We start from the raw sequence: 17,874 nt of genomic DNA on the forward strand, positions 1-17,874 counted from the left end.
CAGTACTGTATGTGCATATTTACTGCATTTAAATAGCAGTCCTCTAATCTTCTTGACCACTTATGGCACTTTAGATGTCAGTGTCAATGTTGAAAAGCCTGCTTAGCTTCTGAAATCAGATGAGATAGAGTATGTCCAGAGCACGGCTATGAGATGAGCCTGGTTATCAAACAGTAGGTAAAACAGAGATCTTTCATGCGATCCACCTAACCCAAATGGTAAAAGCTTTGAAAATGTATTTATATATATTGTATATATTTGCAGGACCTTTAAAATTGTACATGGCCTTATTGAATATACTAAATTTATTGTACAAAAACTTAGTGTAAACAGACTTATTCCAGTATACAGCAGGTGCTTGATAATGTACTGCGAGGTATTGAGAGACCACACCATGTCACTGCAAGAATCAGGATTCAGCCACAATGAAAATGGCCTGTTGATATTAAATCAAAGTCTTGAGAATAAACACAGATGTAAATGTATTTTATTAAAAGCTCAGCGTAACACCACGTAAGCCCACCTGTTTTAAATCCTTTAATTATGACATTGAAGCTTGTTCAAAGCTCAATATGTAAACAAAGAATGTACAGAATTAAGCAGTTTTACAGTGTCGTAGTTGTTACACCTGTTGTCAGTAAACTAGACCAAGTACATCAGTTATTTGTCATGCAAGTGCCTTCACAATCACGTGAAACTCATTTTTCACTAAAATCATCCTGCACTGTGAAGCGTGAATGAGTAACATGTCAGGAATGTTTTGGCTTGGTGGATTTCTGCCACACATTATCATGTAAACCTAAGAAAAAACACATAGTGAGTAAAATATCTCCTGACTAGAGGTGCACGTCTAAACAGTCTAAGCAGGAAGTCGACTATAAAGCTTTGTCCCAATAACTAACAAAGAAGTAAGGAATGTATCATCCTGCTTCCCTCCTGTTTTCTGAGATTGTCAAAGTTCATCACATCTAAAATCACAATGGCTCAAAACCGACTTTTAAAGCATCAAAATATTGCACCAAACTGCATTTCATTATAATTTAAAAGCAAATCTTAACAATGTAATACTAAAGTCAAAGTTTCAACATTCACAGAAATCAAGTGTTAAAAAGTAAAAACAAAAGTAAAGCGGGGCCACTAACCAAACTATCATCTGCCAAATATTTACAGCAACAACAGCTGAAAATGTTTGTTCAATAAGTCTTAATGGCACAAAGCTTATTTTATCTTTGTTACATTACTAGATCTGACTTCTTGTGGTTTGAACAGTCATTATTTGAGTTCACATACTTTTGTCTAATGTTCATAAATTAATTACATGAAAACATCACAGTGATTAAATGATCAAAGCGCTTCATGACTGGCTGAAAACCAAACAGTACATCAGCATAATGTGTTAATGTGTTTGTATGCATTTCCTGTTAATGGTTATTTAAACTGTAGCTGACTCTAAATGAATATCGATAAAGACGTTTGGCCTCAACAACAAACCAAAGGGAGCTCAACACGCTCTAGTTTAATGAAATGCATGCAAGCAGCAATTAATTTTTTTTTAAGTATCTTCCATCTGCCAGCGCATCAACTGCAAATCCAACACTCAATCAGACAAGAGGTTTTAAATACAGAGGCTTAAAACAGAGCCAAATCACGCAGATTAAAATATTCTGATATTTAGTTTTGCTAAATATCAAATATTAAATTGTTGGAAACAACAGGACAACACAGATTTTGGTTGCCTTTCATGTATGTGCTTACATAGGTACTAGTCAAACCCTCACAAAAGCCTATTCAAAAACTGGAAATATTTCTAGAGGACACAAAGAGCTGATAAACCAAACTATAAAGAAGCTTTTTTTCCCACCACACCAAAAACAAACAAACATGCATTTTGACTAGGACTCTCAACGTTAACGCATTAACGTGTCATTACGATTAATGTGATTAAAATTTTTAACGCAATTAACCCATTTGGAGTGCAGAATGGACAAACTTTGGACAAACTGCCCGAAATGCATTGACAGAGACATTTCAGGGATTTTGAGTCATTCTGCAATTCAGATGGGTTAATTGCATAAAAAATTTTAATCACTTTAATCGTGATGACGGATTAATCTGTGTTAATGTTGACAACCCTAATTTTGAACCGTAAGTAAAAAATTTATTTATTTCAATTTCAAGTTATTTTCTCAGAAGTTAGTCAAAGATTTTACTCATGGATGCCAAAAACCGTTTGTTGTCCATACAGCTTCCATACATGCTTGTTGTTCAGAGTTTTTGTGACTTAAGTTATTGGAAGTCAGCAGCAAGTCAGCTGCAAGTCAATAGACTGTGCTCCATCAGCCAAACACAGTCTAGCGTTTTTGCGTCCCCTGTAAATCTTTCAGGTGTTGTCTGTGCAGCACTTCTCTGTCTTGGTTATTTTCTATGAATGTTTCTAAATCTGCTTGTGTTTTTTCTATTTACCTGTGCTTTTAAAACAAAAACCTGCCGTGTGTTGAACTCTCTCTGATGCTGCTGCTACTTGCGTATGTGGATGTATGAAGGAAAGTCCGCAGTATCCACAATACCGTTGAGACCTTAGCACCGAAATGATTAAGAACAAAGCGATGTTATCAGTTATAAAACCACTTTAAGTCACTAACGCGTCAGAGTTCATGAGAAATACTTGAAAATAGAATGTCACAAAACACGTGTGATTTTCACTGTCAGCATAAAGTGAGTCACTACCTATCAACCAAGTCTGAACCATCAAGAGGGACAAACATGAAGCAGCTCCCAGCATTAAAAATCCACTCTTATATATCAATATATCTATACATCAATTAAGTGTATTCAGCTGTACTCTGCACAAATAGGAAAATATGCACATTAAAAGTCGAGTGAATCTGAAATAAACTTTCATCTGATTAAACTACTGAGTTCTTGGCATAAATTTGTGTGTCTGTGTGCACACACAGGAAATGACTTATTATATACGTTCACACCATTGGTCACTTTACCTCAGAAGAACAAGACTATCTTTTCGACATGTCCGACTGTAGTTTGATATCTATGTATAAAAATATGGGTACATCTTATACAGCATGTATTTAAAGGGGCTGCATCAAAGTATGGCTTTGACATACATTTGGGACTCCTCATCCTCAACTAAACTTATGTATTACAGACGTATCCATTGTTTTTACATTTGTTATAAAGTATCTTACTTGTAAAATACATATTATTGTACTGTCTTAGTAAAAGTGGTTTATAGAAACGTGGAGGAATAAGCCACACAGTGAAACTTAACATTGCAGGAAAGTCAGCTTCCATCCTGAGAATCTGTATGAATCCATTTCATGTTACCATTTACATGCGTTGGTGTTTAATCCTCAAGTGACCATGCTCCTTTAGCCACTAAAATGACCAAGTGTGGTCATTTATGACCCTATTATATTATATGCAAGAACTCTTTTTTTTTTTTAAAGGGCTCTGTTAGTGCTTATCATACCTATGCTCTAATATCATTCAATAATGCTTTTTTATATTGTTTATGCAAAAAAAAACAGACTTTATTGTCCGTCTGTTACTTCTATTGAAACTATTTTCTTTGTTTCAATAATACTCGAAAAAAAAAAGATTCATTTTAAACCTTGAGGTATGTTTGTTTTACAGCATGCCAATTTTAACTCTAAAATATAGGGGAACAGAACATTTAAAAAGGAACTGCAGAAAACTCTAGATCAAGTAACTAACAAATTCATAGTATGGAACATTAAAGTAATCCCAGTATAAATATATTTCTACTCGGTAGAGCTGCCACAAACGATTATTTTGCAATTAGTCGACTAATCAGATCATGCATCCATTGGACATAAAATGTACAGCTTATTGCACCAGCATGCGTCTGCTCTTATATAACTATCATTAGCTTACAGCTTGAAGTGTTTAAGGTATGTGCTAACTAAAAATAAAGACAAGATGATAGTTTATTACACTTTTAATGAAATTTGCAGATTGTTTCAGTGAAGTTTAATAAACTCAGCCGTCTGCTCCTTGCTATCTAAAATATAACAGGACACCGGAGTATATTCTCGAGCATCTCACACTTCTGATATTCAGTTGTCTGCTTGACGTTTATTCATCTGTGCAAAAACTATAACTTTATTTCTCAGCCAAACCAATTTACTCAGGAACAAATAAAATACTAAAAAAAAGCCAAACAATAATATTTTTAAGTTATCTAAGTGACTTATATTACATGTTTAACCTGAGTAGCGAAAGACGGTGGTGAGTTTGAAAACGATTTGCCGGGAGTCCGGTGTTCTCACCGACTCTAATGAGCCTAGAACCCCGGCTCGCTATCGAGCTGGTGGGTAACAGACGTCTCCGAAAACGTCGGAGCGCTTTTGAAAATATGTGGTGTCTTGATAGACTGAGCAGATATTTGAGGTTTACACAGCTACATTCTCACCTGAAAATATGTTAAACGTTTATTTTGTGACCCAGAAAGAATAATAAGAGTAATATTAAAACTAACTAGCTGCCGCCATTGTTGACAACTGCGCTGGGCCGCGCTATGAATTCTGGGACACAGTTTCTTCTTCTTCGTGGTTTAACGGCAGCTGGCATCCTTGTACATGCAGTGCTGCCATCTTCTGTTTCAGTCCGTTATTACACTCTTAAATACTACTACTTATTCCTGCGTCTTTTGGGATCTTACAAAGCTTCAAACGACGCGTCGACTATTAAATTAGTCGTCGACGATTTTAATAGTCGACGTAATCGTGACTAGTCGACTAATCGTGGCAGCCCTACTACTCGGCCTCTTGAAGTTTAAACTTTAGAGGTGAGAGGCAGTGATGGCTTCAGTTTTGTGTTTGTTGTCTAGAGTCATTCTGATGTAGAGGGTCTTTTTTCCTGTTTGTGTCCTATCGTGAGCGAGCCGAAAAGCAACGCATGTACTCAGTGAGCCAGGGGTTGAACTCAGGTTGGACCACTTTTCTGGCCTTGTCCAGGTCAGCAGACTTGGCTCTCCGCCGCTCAGACCGCTGAGTCTGGATCTGACGCTCCACCTCCCGCCTGGTCTTAGCACGCAGAGCCGATTCATAGATCTATCAGGTAAACGAATGTACAATGTAACAACATCCTGCTGAAGCTTCTGTATGTACCTGTCAACAAACCCACTATGACAGTAAAATAACCTCATTAGTCGAAGCCACTGGGCCAACGTTGTGCGTCTTCCTTCCTGCAGTGTCTGCATCCTTCTCCCCCGACCCATACAAGGCGAAAGGATGCCTGCTCTCCTTACTGTCGTCTCTGGGCAGTCGAGATGGTGCAGGCCTGACCCGCTGTGATCGCCGGGGTTGCCTCAAGGACTTTGAGGGTTTACTCTGCTGTGGTCGGGGTCCCTCAGGGTCTCTCTCTATAAACAGAAAAAGCAAACAGGCTAAAGCACCACCAACATGGAAGAGGAACTCACAAAATAAACCAGAGGCACTATAAACTATCTATGGACGTTGCTTATAACAGAGAGTTAATTAACTTCAGTTAAGACTTCTTTACAAAAAAATTACATGATAATTACATTTTGGCTTTGGGGACTGGGTCACTCCAATGACTCTTCGAATGATGTTACTGACTGACCAATCAATGGCATGCAGTCTGTTGACGTCGGGTTTTTATACTGTGTTACGTTAAGTATGTTTTGAAAAATATTATAATTAGAAAATATAACTTATCTAGGATTTCTTACATTTTACTCTATAAATTCATTCACAGTTTTTTTTGTTATTGGAGTAAAATAACTGATTTAGCAAGCTAAACATGATTAGCTACAATTATTCATTATAATTTTATTGTTTGCTAAAAGCAAAATACAAACTGACTTAACTTTAATCAACTTTCAGTTCATCATTTCATTAACAATGTTTATTATAACGCTTTTTCGTTTATTTATTTATTTTTAATTGACTCAGAAACTGTTAATTACTTAGTACCTCTGTTGCTGGCTCTCTGCTCCTCTTGTAGTACCTTTGTCTCCCTCATAGCATCAGACGCTGGGCCGAAAGAGCAAAGAAAATCGTAAGTTACAGAAAAGTATCAAGCATGTATGCCTACAATGCAGTAATAGGGCCACTGAAAGAAAAAGAAATAAAGGAGCTGGACAGGAGGGCTGAAATTTGGAGAATAAACTTGACAAAAGACGCATTAGTGGTTTTTTTATTGGCCAGTTAATGAGAAAACTGGCAAATATAGCAAACCTTTTTAAAACGTAAAAAGACAGTAGTTTATGAAAAAAGGGAAAATTTAAAAGAAAGAAAAAGCAGGCGAATTTAGTAATAAAAATATGTCAAATTTACACGACGTTTTTAAGATAAACGTGAACGACAAAATTATGAAAAAACTACAGTAAAAGTGGCAAATTCAAGGACAAAATAACTAAAATATTATTATTATTTTTTTAAATATTTATTTTGCTCTTTATGTTGCCAATTCATTTTTTTCTTATAAATTTACCTGTTTTTTTCCTGATACATTTGGAACTTTAATCCCAGCCCTTTATTATTATTATTATCATCATCATCATCATCATCATCATCATTATTATCATCATTATTATTATTATTATTATTATTACCATTATATTTTCGGTGGCTTTAATACATAATATTTAATATGATACATCCCAGTATGTTATTAAGGGTTTTATACAGGTTACCATGAAGTGCAGACTGTGCAGCAGGCCCTGTGTCCTCCTCCTCTTCTTGAATAGGAAGCCTGGGTACGGGCCCCGAGGTTCTGCTCTGCTCCTGCTGTGTGTCCGTCCTCGCACCCCCACACTCCTCTAGCTCAGCCTCCGCGCGGCCACCGGTATCCTCCTGGTCCCGTACCTGGTTCTTGCTTGGAGGAATAGGAGGACTTCTACCTCCCGAGTCCGAGTCAGTATCGGAGCCGCTCCAGAACCAGGGGTTGTGCGTGTGTTCCAGCAGCCTGCGGGTCAGCCTGTACTTCAACATCTCCTCGTAACATTTAGTGTACGTGTCCCATTTGGGATCTTTGAACTTCTTCATGTACTCCGAGCGGATCCTCTTCGCCACCATCTTGCTCCTCTGAAAACTCTTTAAACTGAAAAAACAGCTTGTTGTTACTCACGCAGAACACGTTGTTATAAGCCTAAACAGCCTCCACGCCCCTTTACCCACAGCTCCGTGTTTGTTAGCACCGCCAGACATTTAAAAGATAATGGGGAAGCCGTTAAAACCAATGACGGAGCAGCACAAGGGTTTCCCCCTCCTCTAAGGAGCCCGCCTACATCCTGTCGAAGGCGGATGCAGGCGGGGGGCAGTTTGCCTCCTTGTGTTAGGAAAGAGGGCAAAAGACAAATCTGGGGACAATTACATACTAAATGATCTATTTTTCATTCATTTAATCCGCGTTTCATTTTTTTTTTTAAATGGCCTCCGGTAAAAACTGTTACAACGTTAAGAGCAGAAAGTGCCTGAACGCGATGACGTCAGTGCCACCTTCTCCTCTGATTGGCCGCAGAGGTGTAAACTGCTCTTGAATATTTCAATTTACAGGTCGGCCGCAAATCAGTGTGAAAAAAGGAAACAAGAAACAAAAAAACACGACAGGCTGTGAAACGCATTCAGCTACAGCTCTACAAGCCTGTCCTCACTGCTGAAAAATGCTGCTTCCATAGTCCAGCTAATCAACACATGCGTACAGAAAGCACAAGTGTACCATACGCCATTAGGCTATAACTGAGAATCAGTGAGCTGGCTATATATTGCCTGTAGCTTTTATAGCTATTACCTCCTCATGACAAATGCGTTATTTATAGACCTCCATTATTAATCATATGGCGCTAATACTGACACACGGCAGCGATAATCGCCTGTCAGCGCCCGCAGGTGAAGCGCAGTAAACGTTAAATGTCACAGACCATCCATCGTCACTACTCAACAGCAGTGCGCGCCTCGCACGGAGAAATTCGGGGCTGTAACGGTCTAATTTTGCGTACAGTAAATATACTCACACCGGGGTCGGATTTCGCGGAAGCAGAGCAGAACAGATGGCGTTCACAGTGCCGCTGCTGTAATCACACACGGGACTGCGTCTCCGAGCTTAGCTCCGCCCACCTGAAGACGTTTTTAAAAAGCCAAACACACCCGCAACAGGTGGCCCCGCGCCGGGATGTCAGGAATGCCGTCTGTGCGGCCATGGAACATGTACAAAATGGCAAAAGAGGATGAAAATACAGTTTGTTTTTGTTGTATAAAATATGACCCGTTTAGGCTTCAGTGATTACACCTAGCCCGACGTGTTAATTAAGATAAATGGTGCTCTGTAGGGGGGAAAACAGGAAACATGTTATCTTACAATAGGCTACTCGGGTGCTATAAATGATGTGCGCGCCTGCAGCCTACTCCCAAACCTACATCTACAGAACCTGTGAGCTTATAGGCATATAAGGTATAATCCTGCGGAGAGGACCCACTGTACCCGGGGTCTGGTTGTGTCTAAAGATGGTCTGGGGGCCGGTTGGTGAGCTCCTATGGTCGTGCAGGGAGGGTGTCAGGTGTCCGATATGCTACTAATCCAGTCAGTCTAAAAGGCTGAGCTGCTGCTGCTGCCTTTGCGCATTCCTGGCAAGTCAAACACCGACAGTCTGCAACTGCTCGAAGGCGTCGCCCTTCTATACCTCTTTCACCTAGCAGCCCCTCCTCCTGCCTCTCATCCATCCAAATATGATCCAGACATTCGTGCCAGGTCGGATTTTGATGTCCATGAATGCGCCCTGCACCTGGTCTTTCGTGGAACAATTAGCCGCACTATGTTTCCTTTAGTGGTTATCCCGGTTTATTTCCCCCAGTTCTTTCAGGATTTGTTGAATACTGAAATATTACATTGTTGGCGTAAGGCAAATTTATCTTTTAAGAGATAAAAATGTTTTTATCGTCTGATTTCCCTGCGCTTTTGTTTGTCATCCTCTGCCACTACCGGAAAAACAAGACCAGGGGCAAAGTTACCAAATAATGGACTTTAATAAATTATCAATATGTATATACACTTACATTCACATGTGTTGGGCAACATGTTGTTCTTATTTTTTTATTAAAGTTTTTTGGTGGATGCATGGTTCAGTGGTGGTTTTCACAGCCTTTCTCCGTGCAACACAGACAACAGACAGCCATAAAGTATGCACATTTTTGAAAGGATTAAAAAATGCATATGAATGTCAGCAGCGCGGACAGACAGTCCATCGACAGCAGAGTGTTGTCGTGCCGCAGAGGTCGATCCTCCTCCTTGCTTGATCTCCAGGCGGCTGGTGGTAAAAATGATTGAGATAATGGAGAAGCTGGAGAAAAAGATGGAGGATTTAGAAGCACTTCCTGTGGACAATGCTGGGGCCGGCCTCGTCGTACTCCTGCTTGGAGATCCACATCTGCTGGAAGGTGGACAGGGAAGCCAGGATGGAGCCACCGATCCAGACGGAGTACTTCCTCTCAGGAGGAGCAATGATCTGGAGGAGGAAAGAGCGGATTAGTAAAGTGCCGGTTTCTATAAGTGAACAAGTGTTCAGTGAAATCGGGTGCGTATTTGCCAATTTATGCGTAAAATATTTCAATCTTCTTGTAAACTCTGAAGGTTTTGCTTCTCTGATTTGAGTTCAATTTCAAGTACCTTGATCTTCATGGTGCTGGGAGCCAGGGCAGTGATCTCCTTCTGCATACGGTCAGCAATACCAGGGTACATGGTGGTACCGCCGGAGAGCACATTGTTGGCGTACAGATCCTTACGGATGTCAATATCGCACTTCATGATGCTGTTGTAGGCAGTCTCATGAATACCAGCAGACTCCATACCTGTTCAGATGAGATGAAAAAGTGTTAAGAAATGAGTACCCGGTATGTACCAGTAAGTCTATTTGGTGGCAAAAACTTTTTTTTTAAAGAACCGATTCTTTGAAGTACCGATGAAGGAAGGCTGGAAGAGGGTCTCGGGGCAACGGAACCTCTCGTTACCAATGGTGATGACCTGACCGTCGGGAAGCTCGTAGCTCTTCTCCAGGGAGGAGGAGGAGGCAGCGGTGGCCATCTCGTTCTCGAAGTCCAGAGCCACATAGCACAGCTTCTCCTTGATGTCACGCACGATCTCACGCTCGGCTGTGGAGTTATAAGTTGATAAGTTATTATTCAGAGTGTCAAAAGCGTGAAGCGTGAAATACTAATGTGCGTAATAACACGGATTTAATGGGCTAAACTACACAAATTCTTCGCTGTTGTGAACATGTACACATCTTATTTTCACTCTATTTAAAACAATATCTTTACTTTTAAGTATCAATATACGCGCATGTGGGCATTAATAGGCCTCACAAAGTGTGACAATTATTTGCTGCGCCTTTTTATCTGTATGGGTAAATCTTTGATCAAAGCATGTCATAGCAAATTATCCCAAACACGTCTTGCTAGAAAATGCTAGTTTCCTTCTTTCTTTTTCCTCTTTCTTTCAGGCCGTGTTGATTATTGTTCAATTGCTCACCAGTGGTCACGAAGGAGTAGCCACGCTCAGTCAGGATCTTCATCAGGTAGTCGGTCAGATCGCGACCAGCCAGGTCCAGACGCATGATGGCGTGGGGCAGGGCGTAACCCTCATAGACTGGGACGTTGTGGGTCACACCATCACCAGCATCCAGCACAATACCTATAGAGAGCCACGGAGAAAATTTAGTAAAGTCCGAGCGACAAAAAAGAAAAAATAAAAGGTTAAAAAATAAGTTTTGTGCGTAAATTTATGGGTAAAGTGGGTGCCTGGGGGTGAATTTACGAGATAAAGTCAAATAAACCTACATGAACAGTTCCAGAAAGGCTGGTCGACTGTGCGTAAAAGTTGTGCGTAAAAGCGTTTTGTTGTGAAATTGCTCCCTCAATAGTTATTGTCATTTATGTTAGATCGATTGACTATGTCAGTAACATATTATTAAGTAATAAGGTAAACTGGCTATATGTGTTTTATGTGTTTAGTAAGCTATGTTTGTTTATTTGTTTTATGTCAGTCTTACCAGTGGTACGGCCGGAAGCGTACAGGGACAGCACAGCCTGGATGGCCACATACATGGCAGGGACGTTGAAGGTCTCAAACATGATCTGGGTCATCTTCTCCCTGTTGGCCTTGGGGTTCAGTGGGGCCTCAGTGAGCAGGGTGGGGTGCTCCTCGGGGGCCACTCTCAGCTCGTTGTAGAAGGTGTGGTGCCAGATCTTCTCCATATCGTCCCAGTTGGTGATGATGCCGTGCTCAATGGGGTACTTCAGAGTGAGGATACCCCTCTTGCTCTGGGCCTCGTCACCGACGTAGGAGTCCTTCTGACCCATACCGACCATGACACCCTGAAGGGAGGAGAGAGGGCAAGATAAAAGGAAGGTTAGCCGGGGACGTCAACTGATCCATACAGATGTGCGACCTTTCCTGGACAGATTAAAGTCTTCGGACAGACATAGTGACCATTGCGTAAATGTGCCAAATATCAGCGCTAGTCACAGAGACAGACAGAGCAGTTGTGAAGTTGGCACTTCATCTGTTACTAATTTAAAGGCTGCTCCAGGTAAAAGAAGCCAAAAATATTGTGACTGCGCTGATATCAGCTGCACAAGCAGCTGAACCTTTACAATAACTTTTAACAATAAATGTTAAATGTTTTAACAATCCAAAATGTTAATTTATTGTTTTTGTTTATTGGATTTTGCTCTTGCCAATTAGTCCAGGCTGTTATCAAGTCTATCGGTTAATTTTCTTCGCTGTTTACCTGGTGGCGGGGACGGCCGACGATAGAGGGGAACACGGCCCTGGGGGCATCGTCTCCGGCGAAGCCAGCCTTCACCAGGCCGGAGCCGTTGTCGCACACAAGGGCGGTAGTCTCATCGTCGTCACACATGTTGGCTTCTGTAAGAGAGGATAGGAAGACAAAATATTTGAGTTTAAATCACATCAAATCCATAATGTATGTGACAGAAATGAATTACACAGTAAGGCGTTGATTAACTGTATAATTATTTTGCATTCTCATCCTACGTGTGGCGAAAAAGACTAAAAATAATTTCACGGAGCATGAACCTGTTCAAGTCCACTGCTTGCGCTATATACATCTATGGCACATTAACAAGCCATTACGCGTGATGAGTATCCTTTGTAAACGTCAATTAAATCTTATTAAAAGTAACTGATATTATTTTTAAATTGTCTATTGGAATTTGGCTAGACTTGTCCAAGATTTACTTTTTATTTAATCTTAGAAGAAATCAAGGCTCTAAAATAAGCTACAGTTGAACCAAAATTCCTAGTATTCCCATTGTCTCACCAATCCTCCCTCAGGTAAATTTCCTCGTTTTTAAATTGACTTAAAGTAGAACAGCTTAAGATCAGACCAGAAAATCAGTCCAAATGTTTTATCTACCTATCTATCAGTTTATCAATTATTTAGTCTATTTTATTCCAGATCTGATAGTTTAGGCTTCTCCTGTCAAGCACAGTGTTTGTGTTCTGCCTCCTCAACTGTAAACAGTTCTTCTTCCTTCAGGTCTCTCCTATGGTCTAGCTATCCTCCAGCAGTCGTGTTGCCCCAAATCAGCCTCAAGTCCCCGGTGGTCCTTCCTAATTTTTGCCCCTAAGTAGCTGCAGTGGCTCCCCGGTTAAGGCTTAGTCTAGTGTCCCAACCTGGATGAGTGGCTTCAGGAGTGTCAGGTCCTAGCAGGGTCTTACCTTAGGGGTGTGTCTGCGGCTCGGAGAGAACGACCCAACCAGTGCTGCTGCTGAACCAGCTACAGTCCTTGCTGCTGCCTGTCTGCCTTTTATACCGAACGTCCACCATTCACAAACCTCAGCACTGGCCCCCATCCCGGCCCTCTGCCATATTAGGATACTGACAGGCCGAGGCTGGGGAGTGGGTGGAGGTGGGGTGCCGACGTGAAGGCAAGGAGGGCACTCCATCAATCGGATTTCAGGAGGGGATCAGAAGTGACGCTGCGCGCCCCCGACGTGGAGAGAGCGCGCGCCATATATGGAACTGTCGCTTTGACCTCCCATCAAGGCTCGCGGTCCCACCTCGAGGGCCGTATAAGGACCATGCGGACCACTGGGGGGTGTTTCTAGGGGAGACGCCAATTGCTACCAAGCAGGGTTATAGATTTGTTGCTAGTAGGCCTCATCCAGCCTTAAAATGGGAAAATGCTTCCCTCATCTGAACAGATTTAGGCCACAGTGAGGGCCAGGGCTTGAAGCAGTGACTGACAGGTTAACCAGGAAGAGAGCTGTACAGGGCCAATTAATAACTCAATTAATACAGGTTTATTAAAGGTCAACGGATAAAAGCTGAAATTGGAAATTCTGTATATGAACAGCTAAATATGTACTGCATTATTTCAGCCATCATATGTCAGAATTAACGCTTTATTTCTAATTAATCACATTAATTAGAGTAGAAATAACTTACAGTGTTGCTATAAAAGTGTACTTTTTATTCATTGATTGCTAGTTTAAATGTACTCTTTTTAAAAAACAACACTAAATACTAAACATATTGATCAATGTACAGAGAACCAATCAGAATTAGGAGATTGCAAACTTAACCCCCCCCCCCCTTCTCAGTTATAACTGCATCCACAAATGTATTAAAATGCATTAAATCGACTATCAATACGTGCAATGAATTAAACTCAAAATCGGACATCCTGCAGCCCACGTGGCTTCAAATTCACGGAGCTGTAAGTTCGAAGTAGCCAGCAGCTGAAACCTTATCTGAAGGGGCTACTCTGCTCTGTCAGTGAAGCAGTTGGATTAATTATAACTCTAATGGAGGAGGGGAGCTGGTGCGTGTGTGACAAATGGAGAGTGTGGGCGTGCGTGTGTGTGTACATGCATGTTAGTGTGTATTACTGACGGATACACCGAAAGGAATGAAAGAGGAGGTGCCAAGGTGGTTATAATAACTCCATAGGAGGAGTGAGAGAGGGTTAGATTAGAGTAGAAACAAAAAAAACCAACAACAACAACAACACAAAAACAGAGATGGATCTAAAGCAGGAGAGAAAAGAACCATATTTATGGTGAACTGATCAATCAGACAGAAAAAAAAAAATCACAATGGGTCTTGCAGCTCCTGGAATTCCTACCTGAAAGCAGCATACGCAGAAAGCAGGACAGCATTAACATGACTAATTATTCATTTATTTTTTTTTTTAATATTCAGATCTTAAATCAAGGATTTCTCTGTAGATTATTTGTGTTGACTGTGGCTGTTCGTACACATCTAATTGCAAATATTTTAAAATATATCATGAAGGATAATTAATCAATGATGGACATAGTGACTGATAAAAAGAGGTTGCTCTATATTTTACTTATCGAGTTGGATTCCAATGGAAAGAGAGAAATATTAACACATAGTCTTACATAACCTGGACTGTCATTACAGCTACTAACTATGGCCTGCAAGAGGTTGGAGGTAATGAATTGATTGCCTGTGTAAACAGAGGACTTAATCAGTTAATTTTTAATTGCATTCAGTGATTCATTGGTTCCTTCCTGAACTTAAAATGAATTTCCGCAGCACCTGTGCTCACTGATATGTCAATGAAAAGAGGAAAAGAGGAGGTAGGCTGACAAAATCTTGGATGCCTTGGTGGATGACAGCAAATGGGCAGGGCCTCCTTGGGTACAGGCCGAAAGTAGAGAGAATGCGGATTAGGGAATGTGTTTGCGTGTGGGAGGTGGGGGGGCTGAAGGGGTGGAGGAGCTGCAGAGCAAGGTTAAGCTACTTTTATGCACTTGTTGTGAACCATTTTGGATCCGGGGGCCAGTGAAACACCTAAAATGTAAAGGGATTGGCAGTTGTTGGGGAGCGCGAGAGGGAGACGCGCAAGAGGAGGTCAGAGGGGCCGAGGGGGAGGAGATTAGAGAGAGCAAGCCTGGAGCATAGGGGGAGGAGGAAGATGGAGGTGAAAGGGCGTGTGCAGCAGGTGGCAGAAAAGATGAGTGCAGTTGGTCGGAAGATGTGTGACCGAGGCAGCTGAAGAGAGACAGAGACTTTGGAAAGGGAGAATATTTTGGGGGGGTTTGTGTGTTTTGAAAAAGTAGATGTAGTTTGGTGACAGAGAGCATTTTGGACACTTTTTAGACATGAATAGGCTGAGGGAAAAGGGTATTTTCTTTGTAAAAGCTCCCTCAGTCTCTGTGGCTGCCTACCTGCTACTTTTCTAGTGAGGCTTTCTTCAGCTGAAAGTTTCAGGACTATCATGGGAGCACAGAGGGCGAGAGTGTCAGGGAACGTGTAAGAATAGCACAAGCTCAGGCATTCAGTAGCTGGAACCAATACTCTTGCTGTACATGAGCGTGCTACCTTTTAAAGTGTGGCAGCATGCTCGACATGTACAGTAGATCTTTCTTTATTTTAAGAGCAAATAGGCAGGACTTGATGTTGGAGATTTAAATGAACTTGCTGTCCATTTTGCTGCTGTGAGGAGTGGCTGAGGATACTGAGGATGTTGTAAGTGGACAGGTAAAATCGAACACAACCATAAAATATCAGCTCTTTTATCAGCTCTTGTTTCCCTTCATTTTGATTCAATCAGCTCATGGAATCACCCTCCAGTGCTCGGTGTGAGCATAACATGAAGATGGTAAAATGTCACCATGTGGGCAGTGTTATGGATGATGATGGGTGGTGTGACAAGCCAAAGACAGGCAGAGGTTGATGCATGGCTACCTATTCGGTGGATTTCTCAAAATTATATTGAGTCTTCTCTGCTTTATGTGACTGGAGAAATTCTCCTGAGATTCCTCCATATGGTGCTTTGGCATGACTGAGATTCAAAACGCAACGTAAATTATTCTGGTTATTTAGTTATATTCCTGTTTTTTAGCCATGTAAGGCTCTGTGTGGTGTTTCCAAGTGACAAATAAAGACTTTGAATGCTGCTGTGTAAGGCCAAGAAGGGTCAGAACCTCTTTTCTTGGCGTTCCTCAAATAGCTCAGTGTAGTCACGTGGGGATCGGTGAGGGGAGCTGCAGCACATGGAGCTGGAATTGGAGACCTGGTCTGGTGCGGGGGAGAACCCAACGTCTATAGTCTTAAGGTGAACATCACTTAATTGAAGCAACAAGAAACCTTAGTAAGACATCAAAGCCTTGAGGAATGCGTTAAAAAATATTCCAAGACGAGATATTTAGACTTTATATTAGATTAAGTCTTCCTCATAGTATTATTTGCTCACTAAGGTCAAGAATTAATAAAACTATTCATAAAATACTTTTTCCCCAGATGTTTTCAGTGTGGTTCAGTCTTGGGTGTATGTGTTATAAAATCTGTCATTTACAAAGCAGAACTGACAATTTTCGAATTTTAAATCCAAGCCAATGCAGACTTGATTCATCTCGATAGACTCTTTAGCTTCCCCCCAGGTGTAACAAACGTTTTACAAGGATAAATATATCGACTACATCCCCTCAATGCCACGATCTGTCTGTGTGCCAGCAGATGGGACAACGGTCTATTTGCAGCAAAGCTCACAGCACTGTCAACACAACCTACCAGCAGCTGAATACACATTAGTCATATCACAACCATGAGGTTTCAGTCTGGTATGAAGGACTGAACCAGAAACCTGAAGTGAGAGCCTCGCAGCAGGAAGGTAGCTCAGTGTATGAAGCAGCAGTGCCACCTAGTGAGAGTCTGAAACACTGCACAGGCACGCACTGAAACGCAGTTAGGTCCATGAACATGAGGAGAATTACTGCCGTTTTGCGCAAAGTAGTTGGACAACTGAGTTTTTTCGTGACAAATTTAGCTGATATAACATCTGGATTTCCCCCCCCAAGTGTTAACAATATAGAGGCTGTTCACCTGAACTCTTAATATGTGGTGAAGGGATGTCAATGCAAACGAAGGAGCTCGTCATTAACCAAAATAAACCTATCAGAGAGACTTTAACAGTGGTCAAATCACTGACCTGATACATTCAAGAATAAATGCGCTTCTCAGTCAGCAACACCAAAAGCCCTGAGAGGCACCTATAGTGGATAACTACAGAATTCTTTCCCCGGTTAAGAAACTGTTTGACAACATCCACCCAAATCCACCCAAGGAGGTCATACAGTGGGCACAAATAAGAGGGTCAGATTCTATTTTTCCAGAAAACATCTAAAATAGATAATTAAAAAAAATATCTGGGCAAATGAAATCAAGATTAACTTGTACCAGAATAATGGTAGAAGGAGAGGAAGACCTCATGATCAGAAGCAGACTACATTATCTGTTAAATCCCGTGGAGCCAGTGCTGTAGCAAAAAAAAGAAAGAAATAGGACAAAAATCAAAGACTTTATAAGATGTCTTTAATTTTTAATCATCTATGTTTATTTAAAAAAGACAATGCATATTAATTAACATGAGCCATCGAATTCAATGCCACATTTAGCCACACAGGCTCATTTTCATCTGCAGTCACTGGCAGTCTGATGGCACATCAAATGAATCAGCCAAACCAGACATACAGAGAGACATGTGAACCTAAAAAAAAAATCATATTAAAGATCAAACTTTAAAATCACTTTTATAAACTCACAAAGACAAAAACACATTAGAATCAATACATTTCATGACATGATTGATAATCCAATAACCACTGTTTTATGGATTTAGATGATAAGTAAAGAATGTTCTGTTCCTTATTTCTGTTGATATTGTATTGCAAGTTAGTGCAATACTTTTATTAAACTCACTGAATAAAAGCTGAAAATGTAACCAGATATTTATGGTCCTAACTGTAAGACAGGTGAACAAATGTGGTGTAATGATGGAGAATGGCAGAGCAGCTGGGACTGCTTGACTCATCATC

General features: G+C 41.0%; 2 protein-coding genes across 2 annotated transcripts; both read right to left on the reverse strand.

Annotated features, from left to right (window-relative positions):
- Positions 1 to 4,682: 4,682 nt before the first annotated feature.
- Positions 4,683 to 8,077, reverse strand: ccsapb (centriole, cilia and spindle-associated protein b). Its single transcript, XM_039609201.1, has 5 exons — positions 8,021 to 8,077; positions 6,701 to 7,107; positions 5,979 to 6,038; positions 5,184 to 5,404; positions 4,683 to 5,093 (listed from the first exon to the last, which is right to left on the reverse strand). The coding sequence occupies exons 2-5, from the start codon at positions 7,080 to 7,082 to the stop codon at positions 4,911 to 4,913; spliced, it is 846 nt and encodes a 281-aa protein (XP_039465135.1). The 5' UTR covers positions 7,083 to 7,107; positions 8,021 to 8,077; the 3' UTR covers positions 4,683 to 4,910.
- Positions 8,078 to 9,010: 933 nt separating this feature from the next.
- On the reverse strand, positions 9,011 to 12,866 carry acta1b (actin alpha 1, skeletal muscle b). The gene is made up of 7 exons (XM_031730861.2): positions 12,745 to 12,866; positions 11,792 to 11,928; positions 11,051 to 11,375; positions 10,531 to 10,692; positions 9,960 to 10,151; positions 9,670 to 9,851; positions 9,011 to 9,508 (listed from the first exon to the last, which is right to left on the reverse strand). The coding sequence occupies exons 2-7, from the start codon at positions 11,918 to 11,920 to the stop codon at positions 9,365 to 9,367; spliced, it is 1,134 nt and encodes a 377-aa protein (XP_031586721.2). The 5' UTR covers positions 11,921 to 11,928; positions 12,745 to 12,866; the 3' UTR covers positions 9,011 to 9,364.
- Positions 12,867 to 17,874: the final 5,008 nt, after the last annotated feature.

The sequence above is a fragment of the Oreochromis aureus genome, linkage group 1 (genome assembly GCF_013358895.1).
Source record: "Oreochromis aureus strain Israel breed Guangdong linkage group 1, ZZ_aureus, whole genome shotgun sequence".
In the NCBI taxonomy this organism is placed as follows: Eukaryota; Metazoa; Chordata; class Actinopteri; order Cichliformes; family Cichlidae; genus Oreochromis; species Oreochromis aureus.